The sequence below is a fragment of the Heterocephalus glaber genome, unplaced genomic scaffold, assembly GCF_053883595.1.
Source record: "Heterocephalus glaber isolate CG9 unplaced genomic scaffold, H.glaber_assembly_v1.0 deba00001497, whole genome shotgun sequence".
Classification (NCBI taxonomy): Eukaryota; Metazoa; Chordata; class Mammalia; order Rodentia; family Bathyergidae; genus Heterocephalus; species Heterocephalus glaber.
In genome coordinates, this window is record NW_028258320.1 from 38669 (window position 1) to 58897 (window position 20229).

A 20229-nucleotide genomic window follows, 5' to 3' on the forward strand; every position below is an offset into this window, starting at 1 on the left:
GGCCCCCATCTGTCAGGTGTGGAGGATGAGAAGGTGCCATCCTGCCCAGCAGAGGACGGGAAGAGGGAGAGGATGTGCACACTGAAGAGACTCCGTGGTACCGCAGCGCCATCCAGGAAGGAGCGGGCAGGGCCGAGGGCCATGGAAGGGCCCTGGGGGAGGCAGTGAGCCCCGGGCCTTGCATGCTGTGGGGGACTTAAGAACCCAAGCAGCTGACCACCGGCCTAGAGGGCTTCCCTGTCCTCAGCCCACAGCAGCGCGCTCCTTCACCGCAGCAGGCTGATAGCACGGGGCTGCAGTTCAGACAGCCCTTGGCGGTCAGTGAGTTTGGCCGTGGCGCGAGTGCTCATCAGCTGCCCATCACTGTAAGCTGCCTGAGAAAACTGAGAGGTTTGCTTTGGCTGGCAGTGTGAAAAGGTTCCATGCGCAGCCACCACTGCTGCTGCCCCTGGAGCCTTGCCGCTTGGGGAGGAAGCCCAGAGCCCACGCAGCTGCCTCTGCCAGGAGTGCCACCAGCATTCCAGGCGTCCTACCTGCTTCGTCTCATTGAAAAACCCTGCACAGTGTAGTCTGCAGACTTCCAGCTACTGCAGTTTAGAGGAGCATGGGAAAGGGTAGGTGTCACAACCAGCACCAAGTCACATCAGCAGCTCCCGGCAAGAGGTCCCAGATGGCTCACAGCAGAAGGTGATGAGCATGTACAACATTGGCCTCCCTGTTCTCTGGGCTGAAAGCTGGCAGAGGATTCTGAACTGTCAGGTACCACAGATTTGTCTCAGCCAGGAGAGTGCCACCCCAACGGAACCGAAGGGAAAGAGATGGGGAGATGGAATTCTTGGAACAGGGGCGATCAGTCAGATTTCTGACACTGAGATGCACTACCTGACACCCACAATATAAAGGAGGAAATGGTAAATTTGGCCCACGGTTTCATGAGATCAGTCCATGGACAGCTAGCTCCAAAGCAGGAACATCATGGCAGAGCAAAGCTGCTCAGTTCATGGCAGCCAGGAAGCAGAGCAGGGAACAGTGGCAGAGAGGAAGTGGCAAGGGACCCTATATAGCACCCCAGATAGTACCCCAGATCTAGTTCCCCAGATCCTATCTCTGTGACCACGCAGACACGTCCAGGAGGATGCTTTACTAATCCGCTAGGCATTTCTTGACCCAATGCAGCCGATATATCAAGATGAACAATCACAAGGGTTCTCCCTGAAATTGGTAGCCTTGTTGATCTGGATTCTTGAAGTTTACCTGTTTCTTGTTTTGGTCGTGGGAGGGATGGAACCCAGGGCTTTGAGAAAGCTCAGCACACAGTTATCACTGAGCTACTTCTCCAGCCCTACTTGTTTACTTTTCTCACCTTCCTATCCTTTCCTATCCCTCCTGTCCAGTGGGAGGAAAAACAATCAGAGTTTGTGTTTCGGCTGTTAAGGGCCCGAAGAGGTAAGACTACTACACGAACCCACCAAATCACTGCATCTCAGTTTGGAGGTGCACCTGAGTCTCACGACTGGTATTGTTGTCACCTGACTTCTCGTGCTGCAAAGACAGGTAGCATCGTGTCACTTCGCCTCCTGCCTCTGCATTCCTGTCACTAATTGCTGTTCTGTGTTAAGCGGCTACTGTGCACCACACATTCTCCCTACGTCACCTCTAATCACCACCAGAACCCAACAAGACAAGCATGATCACTTGCCTTCTCCAGGTGCCGCCACAGGAGAGGAAGGGCAGCCAGGGAGAGGTGGAGCTATACCCAGCCTGAAGACCAAAGTCTTTCGTTCCTGGTCTCTTTTTTAACGATGCCCAGGATAAATGAATCCAACATCTAGACTAAAAAGGAAAGCAACCTTAAGAGAATTAGAAGATACTATGTACTTTGTGATATTTCTATAAACCTAAAACTACACTGAAATATTTTTTAAATTTTATTTTAAAAAAAGAAAACAGGGTTCTGGGCTGGTAATCTCTCTGGGAAGCCTGGCAGAAGCAGATACAAAAGCTTTCTGGGGCCGGGGATTTAGCTCAGTGGTTCCGCTGCATGCCTCAAAAGCACAAGGTCCCGAGTTCGATCTCCAGTACTAAAAAAAAAAAGCTTTCCAAACCACAGCTACAGGCATTGCAGAATTCCCACAGGACTGCAAATACAAAGAAACAAATCAGGGCCTGGGGATGTAGCTCAGTGTAAAGCACTTGCCAGGCAAGCACTGGGCCCTGGGTTCCATCCCAGCCCTACAGGAGAGAGAAATAGAGAAAACCAAGCCTGCATGAAAATATGGATAACCACCAGTGAAATGAGAGCCCAGAACTCGAAAACAATGTAATGATTGTCTATTGCATAGGAAATAAATGTTTTATATTATTTAAAATATACCGTAGAGTTTTTGTTTTTTGGGTTTTTTTGGTACGGGGGATCGAACTCGGAACCTTGCACTTGCAAGGCGCTGGAACCACTGAGCTAAATCCCTGGCCCTATATTATTTAAAATATAAATCTGGCATGGTGCCCTATCCTGTAATCTTAGCTGCAGGAGGGTCACAAATTCAAGGACAATTTGGGCAATTCAGAAACACTGTCTCAAAAAATAAAAAGGGCTGGGCCGGGGATGTAGCTCAGTGGTTCCGCCGCACCCGAGTTCGATCCCTGGTACCAAAAGAAAATAACAATGATAGTAACATAAGTGAATTCTTATTTGATCGGTTTCAACTTCCCTCCTTATCTCCTACACAGGGCACCAGAGTCTCATGGACAGAGTGCAGGCTTTGAAAGAGTAAGATAGAAAATGAACGGTCTTAGAAATAAGATCTGGGTAGGGCCGGGGATTTAGCTCAGTGGTTCTGGCGCCTGCCTAGCAAGTGCAAGGTCCTGAGTTTGATCCCCGGTACCGCTCCCCCCCCAAAAAAAGAAAGAAAGAAATAAGATCTGAGTACAGCGGTGCACACCTGTGATCCCAGTTACTTGGGAGGCTGAGGCAGGGGGACTGTGAGTTCAAGGGCAGCCTGGGCAACAGAGCAAGACCCTGAATCAAAAAGAAAAAGCGAGGGCTAGGCATGTAGCTCAGTTGCACCACACCTGCCTCTCAAGCGCAACGTCCAGAGTTCAATCTCTGGTACCAAAAAACAAAAAAAGAAAAGGGGAAACAGGGCCTGGGATGTTGCTCAGTGGGGCTGTGCCTGCCTGGGAAACGTGAGGTCCTGAGTTTGATTCCTGGTACTGAAAAAAAAACCTTAAAAAGGGAAAAAACAAAAAGTGAATGCTGCACGCTTGTAATCCCAGCACTGTGGGAGGCTGAAGCAGGAGGATCAAATTTTCCAGCACAGCCCCAGCGACTTAGTGACTTAAAAAGACCCTGTCTCACAGTAAAATCTGGCGGAGGATGTAGCTCAGAGAGAAGGCTCTGGGTTCAATCCCCAGTTCCACAAAGGAAAAAATAGAGCTGGAAGGGCCCTTGGAGGTCATGGTCCTTCCTGACTGCCCCAGCTGCTCAGACCCACAGTGCACAGAGGAAGCTGAGGCCCAGGGTGGGGAGGAGGACTGTCCTGGCCCAGGCCTCATGCTGAGCTGCACGTCAGGCCACAGCCAGCAAGCCTGGCCTGTGAGCTCATTGTCGTCAGACGGCTCAGATAAGCAGGCTCCTCGCTGTTTACCTGGAAGGGCTCCTCCCTGCAGTGCTCAAGCATCACTGTGGGCAAGCACCCAGTGCCCCCAGACCTCCCAGCTTCCCCTGCCAGGACCAGCACTGGAACAGGGCATCCCCAGTGACTGTTCTCAGGGCCGCTGAGGGGAACACTGGGAACCTGTCCACCCCCAATCCCAAGCTGGCTGTCGGCAGGTGAGTTCTGGCAAGAGTCACTACTCTCCTTCACCCGTCCAGAGGCTTCTTGGTAGAGAACCTGGAGTTCCGGCCAGCTCTGGTGCCAGCCAGGCCTCAGATGCCAGGAAGGGATGCCCAGCATCTACCTGGAGACCCAAATCAAGGGCCCCTCCCAGGCCAGTGACCCGCCCATTCTGCATGCACAGCCTCTGATTGGCCAACTTGCTGCCATCCAACTGGGGGCATCCTCAGTGGAAGGGGCTCAGGCAAGCCCCCTCCTGGCCTCTTCCCATGGGGACCTTGCTGGAGCATCAACACTGTTCTAATGTTGTGACCAGAATAGCACAGTGGCCTCTTCTACCAGTACAGACCCAGCCGCAGTGACGGTCACACCAGGGCTCCAGCGGCCCCTCGTCTGTCCCGCGCCCAGCCGGTTTGGATCTGCCCCTGGCTCACTCCTGCCGCACACACCATCCCCAGCTGTGGGGTGGGGGGAGCCCCCATCTAGCTCTGCAGTTACAGCACAGGACTCCAGTCCCCTGGGGCCTCAGCCCCGGGTCCCAGGTCACCCTGCGGTCCCAGACCCTTAAGGTCCCTTAACGCTGGCTGGATGCCAGTGCCCCACCCTCCCAGCTGCCTGGCCTGCCTTTCCCTCCCACAGCTCCGGCTTGGGCCTGGCCCTGACGGGAGGGTGGCATAAAGGAGCTCGGGGCAGCCGCCCACTCTCTTCAGTGCCTGCAGCTGGGATGAATCCTGCAGGGGCAGATAGCAGCCATGGTGGGGAGAACAGCCCCTGTCCTCAGCAGCCACACAGGTAGGGGTCTCGTGTCAGGGAAACACTGGCACGCAGGGAGGTCCTCTGGGGTTGTTTGGCCTTGGAAAGCCCAGTCTCAGAGTTTGGGGTGCACTGGGGTGGAGGATGTCTTTGCTCCCTGCGGCAGTGTCAGAGGCCCTACAGATGCCCCATGCCTCATGGTCTAGAAGAGGAGACGGCATGGGCAGAGCGCACCTCTGGGTACCCAGTATCCGGCTGTGCGGGGCCTCCCCACTTATAGGGTCCCCTACTTACCTTCTTTCTCTTTCACCTCGCAAAGGTTTCTCTACCTAGAGACACAGACAGCTCCATGCGGGGCCATCTGGTCTCCTGGTCACCTCTGGAGCCACAGCACTTAGCACCTCGGACAGGCGTTCCAAGTGTTTGCCTAAAACATTTCAGGGGGAACACTGTCTCATTAGTTACTCCTTCGCCTGTCCCGGCTCTGTCAGGGCACGCCAGCTCCCTGGGCTTCCCTGACTGGCCAACCTCAACCGGAATGTTTCAGCAAAAGCTGAAGGTGGTCGGCTCTCCCAGGACTGAAGTTTGGGTAAAGGAGGGTTAACTGCCCAGCTGGGGGCTCTGCGTGAAGCGGCCAGGCAGGGCAGGGCAGCCAGGTACTGACAGGGGTCCCCCTGCCCACGCCCCAGAAAAAAGGATGTGTGCTGAAGATTTTCAGTTCCTTCCTGCCTGGAGCTGTTTCCAAGGGCCCCCAGCTCTCCCTCTCCCATCCACATCCGCTCAGGGCTCTCCCCAGGCTCACTTCCTGGGGTCCGGGCTCCAGCCTCACCTGCCTGCCACCCCCTCCCCGGGTCACCTGTGACCTCCGACCTCCGCCCTTGGTTCAGACCTTGGCCTGAGAAATCCCTGAACTCCGGCAACCCAACCCGGCCCCAAGGCGAGAATTGCGTCTAACGAGGCGTCACTGCGCTGATGGGGGACACCTGGCTGGCACCTCAGCTCTTGCTTGTTTCCGTGACGGCCCTCTTCTCCACCTGCACCGTCTCGGTTATTCGCGCTCCCGCCACAGGGCCTGGACTAGGGGAGACAAGCGAGGGCTTCTGCAGGATTGCAGTCTTTCAATATTTTGTTCACCGTGGATTTTTTTTTTTTGCGTTAAATTTGGTGTTTTAAAATATTGCCCAAGCTGGGCTTGGTGGCACACAGCTGTAATCCCAGCCCTCTGGTGTAGGGAGCAGGGAAAGGGGACGTTACTAGAACCTCTGCAGTAAGTCCTAGTCTCCTGCGAGCCACAGCTGCACAAGGTGAACTAACTTATTATACAGGAGAGGTATAGAAAATGAGACTGAGAAGAAGCTGAGCTTTGGGTCTGATCAGCGCTGCTCTGGGCGGCAAAGACGAAAGTCCCCAGTTTACCGCGCACCTTTTATTCAGTCCATCGGGAGAAAGAGATGTAACAAATGACTTGCAGAGAGTTCAGTACATCCTGGGTAAACAAGATGTAACAATCCAAGAACAATGAGGAACTGAGTAGATGAAGATTTGGTTCCTCCCAGGATGTCTTCAGCCCGTGTAATCTTGTCCTGGAGCATCACAGCATCATTGCGGTCTCAGTTGTGACTGGTGGCCAAAATGGAATTACATCTCGGAATTCCATAGCTGGGCTGTAGGCAGGAGAACTAGGCTAACCAAATGATTTTTCCCTAAAATTATGTAGCATTGCTCCTGACATGTCTCCCTTTCTTCTTGTTTTATGTGAAGGTGTTTTTCAGGAAAAGTGAGCACACCCCACAATGGCTTGTCCCTATGTATTGGGAGGATCTATAGTGTGTTTGACTGCCTCAGCTGTCTATAATAAGCATAATTTCTCTTAATTGGGGCTGTAAAAGGATTAAAAATCTAATAATTTTTTAAAGCAATGTTGGCTAAAAAACTTAAAACTTTTGAACTCAAACAAATATAATCTTCTGTTTTACTTTTCGACTGGGTGTTTAAGACCAAATTATGGTGAGACTTACGTTAAATAAAATTAACCTCTTGCTATCTTACAAGGTCGATTGAGTCTCCTCAGGCACTGTCTGGGAACCATGCATAGAGCCTCTTAGCTCCTCTGTCAGTGTCACCCATCAGGATATGTCACGGCCTTGCTTGACCCTGTTGCCTTCTGCGAAAGTATGGGAGATTATTTTTCCTCCAGGTGACATTCCTTTGGGACACTTTTTGTTGTATCTTTACTGTTTTGGTATTAGCAACCTCCCTGCTCAGGAGGTTGGGTGACTCAACAGAAATACAGGATCTTGGAGATGGTTCCCTCATGTCCTGGATCTTTTTGGTATTGTTGTTGACCTTGGAGGGCCAGGGCCAAAATATTGGCTGCCTTCTTAGCCCAGATACCTTTTTAGTTTTGGTCTCTAAACTTTGGTTGTTGAACACCTAGAAGAGAAGATCAATAACATTAGCATTGTAAGAGGAGTAGTGAACTCAACTATTATAATTTTACCCGGATACTAAGCATTTTGGAATAAAAATATAAACGACTGTTATTACTGCCAATTATGGTTCCTGTGGTTGAATCCCTAAGTAGCTATCTTTTTATAGTATGTCATCTAAGGAAAATAAATCAGCCTACAAGTGTGCTTATTATCATAGGTGCTGGAGCGTAAGAGAAGGGCAAATATCTGAATCAAAAGGTTATTATAGGGCCGGGGATTTAGCTCAGTGGTTTCGCCACCTGCTGCGAAAGGGCAAGGACCCGAGTTCAATCCTCCGTATGCCAAAAAAAAAAAAGAAAAAAGAAAAAAAGGTTATTACCATAAACAGTATGTTGGAAGACCCATACAATTAGAGGGCACGAATACATTTGTACACCAGAAAAAGAGCAGTAATAAATATCACAGTTATGTTCGTCAATGTAGTTTGGTACTAAAAACATTTTTCTAATAACACTCTTTTGTTTATGCCACAGAAATTAATCTTTTTTTTTTTTTTTTTTTGGTACTGGGGATCGAACTCAGGTGTGCTTGCGAGGCAGACACCAGAACTACTGAGCTAAATCCCCAGCCCAGAAATTAATCTTTTGAAAATGACCAATTTAGACATATCACAATAATACTGTTAGAACTTAACTAATATAAACATTTTATAATAACATATTTAGAACTTAAACGTCAATGATAACCAGTGTAATCAATTTATAATAACATGGTGAGTCTACGGCCATACCACCCTGAACGCACTCGATCTCGTCTAATAACATAGTGAGATAATATGTATTGTGATGTGTCTCCCATAAGATTATGAGAATGACTAGGAGGTCCCTCTAGTGAATTAAGACCAGAATAATTACTTTCTGGGAGGCCGCTTCTTTCCTCACCAAAGGGAGTACCCACGGTCTCTATGTACTTTGACAAATAAATCTCGATGGCACTTTGATCAGTTAGCAACCTGGGGGAAGAAGGGTATGCCTTTAATTTAATAACATTTATCTGTAAACCAATCCAATAATAAGTGGATGTTTTCTGAGGAAAAAAAAATTTTTTTCAAAAGGTGAAAAGGAAAAGAGAAGAAAAAATAATTCAAGCTCAACTGTACAGACAGACAGACAACAAACATATAAGACAATTTATAAAATTAGAGTCCACTTAAATATATTTGGCCAAATTGAATTATAATATCCCTTTTATGATTTTTAGGTTTATAATTGTATATAAGGGGCTGGAGATTTAGCTCAGTGGTTCTGTCGCCTGCCTCACAAGCAGAAGGACCCAAGTTCAATCCCCGGTACCAAAAAAAAAAAAATTGTATATAAGACTGGTCAAAAACCTTTGTAGTCAATTAACAGAGATCTCTTGAGATTAGAATCAAAAGGAATGCAAGTGCTTTTTTTTTTTTCTTTTTTAAATTTTTTTTTTTTTCTTTTTTTGGTACCAAGGATCAAACTTGGGTCCTTGCGCTTGCAAGGCAAGCGACGGAACCACTGAGCTAAATCCCCAGCAAAAGGAATGCAAGCGCTTTTATACCTGTGAATATAAAAAAACATTTTCAAGTTGTCCTCACCACCCCCCCTTTTTTTTTTTTACCATAACTCTATATTTCTTCCTCTGGGGGCATCATCTCAATCCTGGACCCCACTGTGGATTTGGTGGTCGTCGCTGGTAAGGTGGGTCGCTCAGGTGCAGCTGGCTCATCGCTCTCAGCGGGGGTGCTATCCCTGATCTCTGGGATGTTGGTGGTTCCACCAGCGTAACCCATGATCGCTTGCTCCAGGAGAGCAGCCACAAGGTCTCACCCTTATCTGTCAGCACACAGGCAAAATCTCTCCCCCAAGTTATTAAGGCAGGAGCAATTTTTTGACATATGGCCTTTTGTAATCTTAAAAACAAGTTTAATAATTTAGATTCTAAGGTAGAGCAGGCCATAGCTCCTTCCAGTCTTTAAGTCAACCAAACTGCATAAGAGGAATCACTTAAAATATTGAGAGATTGGGGAGGGAAGTTTTCAATCACAAATATAATGGCTAGCTGGGGATTTAGCTCAGTGGTTCCGCTGGCTGCCTTGCAAGCGCAAGGACCCGAGTTCGATCCCTGATACCAAAAAAAAAAAAGAAACAAATATAATGGCTAGCAACTCTGACCTCTGAACAGAAAGACTGGAGGTAGGCAAAACAGAGCTAAAGGAAGAGCTCCAAATTGCTGCTTGACCCTCAGAGGAGCCCTCGGTGAAACAGGTTGAGGCACCTTGCAGTGGCTGAAATTGAGTAGTCTTGGGGAGAATAAACTCATGTTGCGAAAAAAACTGCAACAGAGGATCACCAGGGTAATGGTTATCTATCTGTCCCATGAAATCTGCAAAGGCTACTTGGCAATACAAAGCAGTTTGTGGCAGCATCTGCATTTGATCCTTATCAATTGGGATTAATGATGAAATGAGAATCAGCACCAAATAATTGTCGGGTTTGATTATGTCTCAAGAAAACTATTTTTGCAATTTGCTCTAGGTATAATTGTAGAGATTTCACTAACTGGTTAGACAAAAACCACCATTCCATGGGAAAGACCTGTTTTTCATACCATTGTCCTATCAAACCTGAGGTGAATGGGAGGTGTTAAGCACAAACAAATGAACTGCATAGTTAGAGTTGATAAGAAAAACCTGCCAGGTATGGATTCTTTGTTCTATTAATTGTAATTTCCATTGTAAAGGCAAAGCTGCCTTGGGCAGAGAAACTTCTTCAATAGCCCCAACTAAAAATTTTTTTTCCTATCCAGTTCCAAGGTGATTATTTTTCTGTTGCTGTTCTATAGGCTGCATTCCACCCTCATATCCCATTTTAGACATCATGTGTTGACCTAGTGAGGTTTCAGGGGACAAAGCAGTCACTACGTACGACACTCCATTCTTCCAATAAATCTCTGCCCCATAAATTTACAGGTATGGGAGCTATGTAAGGACAAATATGTCTCAATTGACCATCAGGCCCTTCACGAGGCAGGGGAATGGAGCTTTGCAAAACTTGGTGGGGGGGGGGGGCGCCAAGGCCTTCAGAGATGTTTGAGTTGGTTTTTCCCCCCAAGATGATGGCCAAAAAGATCTGCCAATCACGGACACGTCCGTGCCTGTGTCTATCAATCCTGTAAAGAATTTGCCATTCAATTTAATTTTGCACATGGGGCAGTTTTTGGAAATCTCTTGGGTGAAATGAATTTCTGGCCGAGGATCCTCTCAGGAATTTTTAAAGCTAACATTACTTAATTTTGGTTTAGGCAAAAGCAACAACTGTGCAATATAATCTCCTTGTTCTATTACCCAAAGTCCTGTGGAGCCAACAGGAACACACAATTCAGAGGTACAATCAGAATCAACAATGGCTGGAATAACAGTAATGCCTTTCTTTTTCTTTTTTTTTTTTTGGTACCGGGGATTGAACTCGGGTCCTTGTGCTTTCAAGGCAAGCAGCAGAACCACTGAACTAAATCCCTGGCCTAGTAATGCCTTTCAAAGTTAGAGAGAATTTTCCAAGTATCAAACCAATGGTTCCGGGGGGTGGGGGCCCATGAATTCCTGTGGGGACAGATTCCGGAGTCTCACCTCCCAGCAGGTGAACTCTGTGAGCTGCAGGAAGATCTATTCCTGAGTTCCCGAGTGCTCCCCTGAAGAGGGAAGAAATGTCCCTCCAGACACCCATGCCGTCTGATTTTGTACTTGCGCACAGGTCTGAACTGGGTACCACTGACTCAGGGGGACGGGAGCCCCCTGGCCCTGATCTCCTATAGCTTCCTGGGCCCAATTTCCATTTTCCTGGCAGCAGTGTGCCATCCTTATCATATTTGGAGTGGTAGGCTTTAGCCCAGTGAGTGCCTTTTCGACAGTGAGGGCAGAGGCCAGGCGGTAACTTATTTTCTCTGGATGCCTGACCTAGAGGCTCTGGGTCAGCTTGTAAAGCCACTTTTATTTTACAGTTTTTTCTGAGATGCCCCGATTTTCCACAATTAAAACATTTTAAATCGCTGTGTGTACCACGTAAATGTTGGGAGATGACTTGAGCCATCAGAGCCGAATTGTATAAAGGAGACCCAATGTTCTGGCAGGCCTTAATATACACTCCAAGACCTTTTTTTTTTTTTTTTTTTTGGTACCGGGGATCGAACTTGGGTCCTTGCACTTCTCCAAGATCTTTAGAGGCCTGAACAGGATTTATTGCCTGTTTGCAATCCATATTAGCATTTTCATAGGCTAGCTGTAAGATCAGGATGTCTGCTGCCTGGGAATTAGAAATCTATCTCCTAATAGTTTGTTGTAATCTCGCTACAAATTCTGTGTAAGTTTCCACCGGCCCTTGCACGATTTGAGTAAAAGATTTTGTCTGCGCACCCTCAACTGGCAAAGAAGCCCAAGCCCTCCGCAGGAGGTCCTCGAGCTGGTAGAAGAGTAATTCTGGGCAACAGGCCTGCCTGCTTAAATCGTAAAAGTCACCCATGCCCAATAACATGTCGATAGTAACTTCTCTCGACTGAGCATCTCCCTGAGCATTTTTATGAGCCTGTTCCCTGATTAAAAAATGCAGTTCCACCTCAAAGTGGAGATACTGAGCTGGGGACAGGCACGTTTTCACAAGGTGAAAAACGTCACGTGGACCCAGAGAATAAGTGTGAAGTACACTGTCCAACAAACCCACTGTATGGGGCTTTGGATGCCATTAGTTAGCACGCTCTGCCTGAGGTCCTTTAGGATGTTAAAATCAAATGAGGCGTGAACATACATGTCCACCTCTGAGCTGTCAGGATCAGGCAAGATTGAGACAGGACAGCACAAAGGGTGTCCCACTGCCTTGCCTGATGTCACAGCCTTTTGCAGGGTACAGTGATACAGAGCGGCCCCAGAAGTGGGCTTCACAAGAGGGGCAGCTGGACCTCTGCAAGATGGCTGAGGGGCTAGAGAGTTAGGGTCTTCCTCAGCACGCTGTGGCGGTGGAGCAGAAGCCGCAGTGAGATGAAAGCAAACCGGAGAAGAAGCCGAACAAGGGGAAGCCTGGACAGAAGGGCGCGTGTGGGGAGGGGGAGCCGAGGTCTCCTGAACTGACTGAGAGAATCTGAGAGCAGAGCGGACTGAGGGCCAAGTGGGGAGCGTTTGGGGGGAGAGACGATCACCCCATTGCCAGGCCTCACAGAGAACGGTACCTACACGTTCCCATGCTATTAAGTTAGTTGTCCCTTCCTGGGGAAAAGGTGGGCCGTACATTTGTATGTCTTTTAACAAATCTATCACAGCATCCTTAGGTACTGGGTACACAGCTTGCTTTAACAGCGACTTAAGTAATTTGGCAAAGTTAAGCTGCTCCAATGACAGAGACTGACCCATAGTTGTAACTCAGCAAAGATAGAAAATTACCCCCAGCTGGACACACTTACCACCAGTGTCTCTCATCTGAGTCCGGAAATCGTCCTGGGAGACCCGTGTGCTGTTTCTTTTACTGAGTTTGTCTCACAGGCGAGTTCACCCCTGGATCCGATTCACATCCAAGTTGGGTGCCAAATGCAAGGAGCAGGGAAAGGGGACGTTACTAGAACCTCTGCAGTGAGTCCTAGTCTCCTGCGAGCCACAGCAGCACAAAGCGAACTAACTTATTATACAGGAGAGGTAGAAAAATGAGACTTTGAGAAGAAGCTGAGCTTTGGGTCTGATCAGCGCTAGCAAACCGCACCTCGGAAGAAACAAATGTAACAAATGACTCGCAGAGAGTTCAGTACATCCCCCGTAAACAAGATGTAAGAATCCAAGAACAATGAGGAGACTCTGGGAGGCTGAGGTAGGAGGATCGCCATGTGAAGCCCAGCCTGGCCAATTCAGCAACTTAACGAGTCTCTGTCTCAGAAAAAAAAAAAAGGCTAGGACTACAGCTCAGTGCCAAGGCGCTGGGTACAATCCAAAGCACCGCCCCCAAAGTGCCCCTAAGTATTATTTCTTTGGGTTTCATAGTGCTCAGGACAGCCCTGAGGTGTGGTGCCCACTGTTAGTCCTTGCCACCCTGCCCAAGTCTGACCCTGGTTCCTCGGTGCTTGGCTCCCTGCCTCCTGCGAGCTCCTGGACCCAGGACCACACTGTCCCCTCTGCCTGCCCTCTCCAGTGCCTGGCCTGGGCACGCTGGGGCTGGCTGAGATGACCCGACCAGGCCAGTCTGTGTGCGCAAGGGATGAGAATCCAACCTTTGTCCCTGCTCGTGTGGCCACTCCACAGGTACCACACTCGGAGGCAAGGCAGGGCGTGACAGGTGCAGAGTTCCTCTAACATGAGCCTGGCCCTGGCCCCTGGCCCAGGCTGGGTGCTTCATACTAGATTCTTGACTAATGTTGACCCAACTTAGCCTCCTGCCCCTCTGTTGTTTGTTTGTTTGTTTGAACAGTACTGGGGATGGAACTCAGGGCCTTTGTTCTAAGGAATCCACTTGTCAAAAATAGGCTTTTGAAAGGAAAGTTTATTCCAACGAACAGGGACTAAAATCAGGAGATTCTGGCAGCCGGCTGGGAAAAGCCGAGTCTATCATGTCTGTGTGTGGATGGGCTGACACTGGGGGAGAGAGAGTGGCAGCTGGCTGGGAACGATTCCATCCATGCGAGGATGGGCTAACACCGGGAGAGAGAGAGATTACCAATTAACGGGAAAGGAATTAGGCTTGTATAGGTATTGAAGGGGCAGAGGAATCTGGGAAAAAATGTTTATGGCTTGGGCGCCCGAGGACGTTCTGCTCAGGTGTGTAGACAATCGCTGGATTTCTCAGCGCCAGGGGCTGTATACTTCATTTTGAGTCCATTGGCCCTATTTACTGAGAAGCTGCTGTTTGCCAAAAGCAGCCCGTTTGTTTAGGCCAGGCCTGACGGGCTTCACACTGAACTACATCCCTGACCCTTTTTAAAAATGTTTATTCTGAGACAGGGTCTCCCTAAGTCACTAAGTTGCCTAGGGTGGGGTGGAATTTGCAGTCCTCCTGCCTCAGCTTCCCTGAGTGCCGGGGTTACAGGTGTGGGCCACCACGTCCAGTCCTTCTCACTGGTCACCTCCCACCCTGACCCTCAGAAGCCTGTGGGTAGGTGGTGATGGCGACGATGGTGCTGATGAGCAGCAATGCAGTGTACGTACAGTGTGCACTTACTGTGGGCTTTACTGTGGCTGCCTTACGCACTGGTCTGCTTCAGCTGAACACTGCCCATGGCATAGGTACTGTTTTTCCTAGCAAGGAAGCCAAGGCACAGGAAGGTTAAACAATTTGTCCAACCTCACCAGAGGAGGCAGAACTGGCTCTGCGCTTTCTGGGGGGCCCTCTGACCATGCAGGGCTGTCACTCCTGTGATACCAGCGCTCTGGGAGGCTGAGGCAGGAGGACGGTAAGTTTGAGGCCAGCCTGGGGAATTTAGCGACACCCTGTCTCCAAATAAAAAACTTAAAAAGAGCTGGGGATGTGGCTCAGTACAAACGCTCTGGGCTGAATCCCCAGCAACCTCCCCCTCCCCCAAAAAAGCAAAGTCAGACTTGGAACAGGCTGGGCCTGACTCAGCCCATCTCTTAGGAACATGGTCCTCAGGGCCCATCACTGGGGACCAAGCGGTCACTCTGCGCCTGACAGAGAGGCGCCCAGGGTCTGCAGGTACTTCCAGCGTGGCTTCTGCTTCCGTGGAGACAGGTGCAGGTAGGTGCCTCTCTTCCCTGGCCGGGAGGATGCAGGTACTGCCAGGGCAGGGGTCATGGGGGTCCTCGCTCTTCTGTCCCCGCAGCTATTGGCACCTGGTGCCCACCAGCCCCCTAGAGTGGGGCCGCCGCTATTCTGAGCCACTTGTCACCAGGCCGGGTCCCTGGCCAGGCCTGACCCGCAGGGCCTCCGAGCCCACCTTCCCGCCCTCTGTGGTTGTGGACTGGGGCCAGGGCTGGCTTGGGGCCCGCTGGGGCATGGAGTTGGGCCTGGAGGAGGCTGGAGGCAGCTCTTGGAGGTCCCTGTCTTCGTCATGTGAGTCCCCAGGGCCTTCGGGTGGGCCCAGGCGGCCGGCGGGGAGAGCAGGGCCTCTAATCTTGCCTTCCACTCCTCCTGCTCCTCGGGGGCTCAGTGGAGGAACATTTTCCTCTCTCTGTGTTGCTCTCTTGTATTTTAGAAGCAAAATCATGCAGTACCTGTGGAGCCAAGGCACCTGGTTTCAAAAGGCAGTTGTTTTTATCTCTCACACGTCACTTAACCTCTCTGGGGCTCTGTTTCCTTGTCGATGAAAGGGCACTGCCACCTATAAATATGTACAATTACAAAAGAAAAAAGACATTGACAATAGCACCCACCTCATGTCATTTCAAGGGTGTGATGGCTTCCACATGTTAACACGCTTAGTGCCTGGCACTGGGTAAAGGTCTCGCTATGTAGTGCAGGCTGGCCTGGAATTCACAGCAATCCTCCTGCCTCAGCCTCCTGAGTGCTGGGATTACAGGAGTGTACCATTGTGTCAATTTTTTTTGTAATTTAAAATTTTCTAGTAGGCGTATTTTTAAAAAGATAAAAGCAACTTTTTAAAGAAATTGACATCAACTTTTTTGAAATTAATTTTAATATTTTATCTACCCCAACATATAAAAATTACATATCCAATATTGTCAATATTATCATTTCAACTTGTCACCAATATAAAATGTAACTAGTGAAATATTTTGGTCTTTTGTTGTGCTATTTCAGAATCCCACGTGTGTTTTTCACTCAGGGCACTTGTCAATTGGGATTAAACCTATTCTGGCTGTTCCATAGCCATATGTGAGTTGAGTGTGGTGGCACACGCCTGTGATCTGAACACTCTGGGAGGCTGAGGCAGGAGGATAGCAGGAGGATGGGCAATATTAGCAACTCAGTGAAACCCTGTCTCAAAATAAAAAATTTTAAAAAGGGCTGGGAATGTAGCTCAGTGCGCGCGGGAGCCTTAAAATCCTGGGCAGTGTGGGGCAGGATCTGGGGCCCCCACAGGCTCCTGCGTGGCACACGCACGTGAGTGAGTGACAGATCCAGTTTTCCCTCACAGCTGCTGCCTGGGAGCCCAGCCTGGCCCAGGAGCCCCAGCCCGGGTCCGACCCGGTCGGGGAGCTCTCGGGCGCCCTTCAGAGCCTGGACCTGGCAGAGGTAGGGCGGGGCTGCGGGGCAGGGGGTGGGCCGGGTTTGGGGCGGTGGCGGGAGGTGTCTGATCCGACCTGTGGCCACAGGGCCGGGGGGACAGCCGGGACGTGGTGTGCGGCATCTGCAGGGAGCGCGTGTGGGAGAAGCCGGCGGCCGAGCGCGCCTTCGGGATCCTGCCCAACTGCAGCCACGCCCACTGCCTGCGCTGCCTGCGCACCTGGCGCCGGACGCCGCGCCTGCCGCTGGACGTCATCAAGTCAGTGTCGCCTCTGGGTCCCCGCAGCTGCCCGGGCCGCGGGGTCCTGACCGTCCCCGCCCTTCCACCCCGCCCCTGCAGGGCCTGTCCCCAGTGTCGCGTCTACTCCAGCTACATCATCCCCTACAAGTTCTGGGTGAGCGAGGGGCCTGAGAAGGAGCAGCTCATCCGGACCTTCACCGCCCGGACCCGGTGAGGGCTGAGGCGGGAGGCGCTGCGCTGCAGGCCGGGGTCCCCCACCCGCTTGTCCAGAGGACCCGCAGCGGTCTGTGGCCTGCCTGCAGGAAGGGCAGGGCTGGGTCTCTCCCAACCTGGCTCAGACCCCGAGCTGCAGGGCGGCTCCGTAATTCGTCCTCCCGGGTGCCCTGACAGACCTGCTTTCTGCCCACTTTCCCTCCCTCCCTCCCTACGTTCCTTCCTTCCTTGCTCTCGCACTGGGGATTGAACCCAGGGCCATCACACTGAGCTACATCCCCAACCCTTCTTATCTTTTATTTTGAGACAGCGTCTTCCAAAGTGCTAAATTCCTCAGGCTGCACTCTTAACTTGCCATCTGCCTGCCTCAGCCTCCTAGAGTGCTGGGATGACTGGCGTGCACCACCGGGCCTGGGTCTCCCGGGGGCCATGACAGCCAACACAGCAGTGTGTCAGAGTATCGGGTGGGATAAAGAAACAGCCCTCACCTCTGGCTGGGAGAAGCCCACCCTTGCCCCAAGACAGGTCTGGAAAGGAGAGCAGCTAGGCAGGTGGAGCTGGGTGTGGGAAGGAGCAGGCCGGGGCCTTGGTTTAGGGCTCACAGCTGTTTCCAGCAGGAAGCGCAGGAAGTGGCTTGACAGGGAGGCCAGACCCGGGCCATCAAGTGAAAATGAGAATTATTATGTTTCCTCCACTGGGGTTGATGCCGCTACACAAGGGCCGGACACTGGGAGGCATCTGCGTGGAACCTGCTGAGCTGAGGTGGTCCTGGCTCTGGATTTGGGCAGATGGTAGGAAGGGAAGGGACAGTTGTTTGCAGGGATTCCTGGGCTCCCACCCTGGTGCTCAGGGAGGTCTCAGGAAGCAGGAAAGGTTCAGTTGCATTCTGGAGGTCAGCAGAGAAGGACAAAGCTAGAAAAAAGGCTGCCAGCCTGGGCTCTGCCCTTCTTCTCTCTCAGCTTTCTGTGCTGGGAGAAAACTGGCAGGCAGGCAAGGTGGCACAAACCTGTAATTCCAGCACTCAGGAGGCTGAAGCAGGAGGATTGTGAGTTAGAGTCAGTCTGAGGTACCTAGTGAGACCTTGTCTCAAAAAAATAAATAAATAAAAGGAATAATAAAAGAAATCTGGTCTTCCTGAAGCAGACCACATATTGTTTACAACTTTTCCCTGAACCTGGCCTTTCAGAGTAAAACTCAAATCTCAGCGGGAAGCTTGATAATCACATTAGCCAATAGCTACCACATCTTACATCTACCTGGCAGCCCAGACATTGTTCTAAGTTTTCTTGGGGTCTTTTTTGTTTTGTTTTGTTTTGTTTTGTTTTGGAGACAAGGTCTCAGTATATAGTTCGGGCGGGCCTTGAACTCACTATGTAGTCCAGGCCAGCCTTGAAGTTGTGGCAATCTTCCTGCCTCAGCCTCCTGAGTGTGGGATTACAGGCATGCAGCACCATGCATGCCCAGCTTCTCATTTGGCTGCTGAGACACATTTGAGGCTGATGTGTGATCACCCCTCTTTTGGTATTATTACTAAAACTTTTTTGAAAGAAAAGAGGTTCCTGAGGCCCCTGCTGGCCAGGGAGACAGAATTAGAGGCAGTCACTTTGCTGCCATCTGCTGGAACGTGGTGGAATCAATGCCAAATCTACAGACCATCCAGGGGTGCCAGCTTGGATGGGTGCTTTCCTGCTGTGTACAGCCTGCCCAACCTTAGGGATCAGCCTTGAGAACCTCTTGCTCCTGGAACAAGAGCTCAAGGCAATGACCTTTCTCTCCCTCTGCCCCTCCTAGCCAGATCCAGTGCCGGTTCTTCATGCGGGGGAATGGCCGCTGCCCGTTCAGATCCAACTGCATCTACCTGCACCAGCTCCCGGAGCAGGCCCTGGCCTCTGGTCCTCCCTGGCCCGGGAGCCTGCAACTGGCTCCCAGCAGTGAGGTGGGGGCCGCAGATGTGGGGGTTCATAATTCATGTCCACAATGACTTCGAGCTTCCATTTGACAACTGTGCAGTAGATAGGTAGATGGTCCCAGGCCTAATGTGGCCCTACTGACCTGGGGTGAACCCTGTTCCCTGGTCCAGGCTCCTGTGGCTGAGGCTGGTCCCTCTCTCCCCCCAGGTGCTGGTCCCAGTGTTGTTCCTGGGGGCCACCAGGCCAGAGGAGCATGTGTCCTTCCCAGGCCCTGTCCTGGTCCCCTGGGACTCCGAGTTCCTGCTGGATCATGGCAGCTCCTAGTGTGGCTTCCTGCACGGGCAGGGGACAGGATGCCGGGTGGCAGGCCTTCCCCTTGGGGTTCAGTGTTGGGGAAAGTAGCAGGTCCTCCACTCATAGCTGGGGACATGCGGGGGGGGTGTGTGTGTGACTCAGAACAAGGAAGAGTCTCACTGCTTGCCAGAGCCTTGGTTTTTAGCTTTGCTCTTTTGTAGAAGGATTTTGAAAGAAAACCAATAAAATGCACCTAATGCATGCTGTGATGTCTGCAGAGTGGTCTGCTCCTAGCCTCCCCCTGCCCCAGGGGAGCAAAGTTGCTCTGTTTTCTGTCTCTTGTGCTGTCACTGGTCCCGTGGTATCTGGAAAACTTTGCTGGACAGTTGTGAGAGGGTGACAGTGGGAAGGGGAAACACCTTTTCTGTGTGTGTGGCACTGGGGATTGAACTCAGAGCCTTCACACTGAGCTACATCTCAGCCCTTTTGAACTTTTTTATTTTGAGACAAGAGTCTCACTAAGTCACCAAGTTGCCCAGGTTGGGCTTGAACTGGTGATCCTCCTGCCTTAGCCTCCCAGAGTTCTGGATTACGGATTTGTGCACCATGTCCAGCAAACAACATCTTAACATCACAAGAGCATAATGACTCCATGGAGCCTGGGAAAGGGTCTCGAGACATCCCCCATGAACCATATTTAGAACTCTCCCCCCTGTTCTCCTTGCAGATGGCTAGAAACCAGACTGTGGCAGCTGGAGCCTAGCATAGGGAGTGGGGCTGTACTTGAGGCTGGCTGGTAGTGCCATCCTCTCTGTGGCATTCATGGCCCAACCCACTGCTTGTCAGGCCCTCCTGCCAACATCTGGTCATCTGGTCAACCTTCCCTCCAAAATCAGAGCTGCTCACCTGGAATAAAGTGCTTGAAAGAAACTAAGACAGGGCCGGGGATTTAGCTCAGTGGTTTCACCGCCTGCTGCACAAGCTCAAGGACCAGAGTTCAATCCCCGGTTCCAAAAAAAAGAAACTAAGACACTATCTAAGAAATACACCTTAGTCTTTTCCAAAAGTTTCCATGAAATTACTGTAGAAAAAAATAAAATTTGGCTTAAGTGGCTATCAGATCAAGCTCAGAATATTCCCAAGGCTTCCATACTATTCCAAGTGAAAGCCCAGGTCCTCAGACCTCAGGCCCAGTGATTGTCTGAGCTCTTCTGCAGCAAGTGCTGGGGCTCCAGCCACACTTCTGCCCCAGGCCCTTTGCTTCAGGGTCTCCTGCTGCCTGGCGTGGTCTCCATACTCCTACCAGGCTCACTGACCTCCTCCCCTTTGTTTCCCCTTGCCCGACTACCTTGT

General features: G+C 50.6%; 1 protein-coding gene across 1 annotated transcript; it reads left to right on the forward strand.

Annotated features, from left to right (window-relative positions):
• Positions 1-71: 71 nt before the first annotated feature.
• On the forward strand, positions 72-19153 carry LOC101708182 (uncharacterized). Its single transcript, XM_087184398.1, has 8 exons — positions 72-4628; positions 14650-14769; positions 14855-15084; positions 16130-16227; positions 16308-16477; positions 16559-16669; positions 18464-18608; positions 18790-19153. The coding sequence occupies exons 1-8, from the start codon at positions 4561-4563 to the stop codon at positions 18904-18906; spliced, it is 1059 nt and encodes a 352-aa protein (XP_087040524.1). The 5' UTR covers positions 72-4560; the 3' UTR covers positions 18907-19153.
• Positions 19154-20229: the final 1076 nt, after the last annotated feature.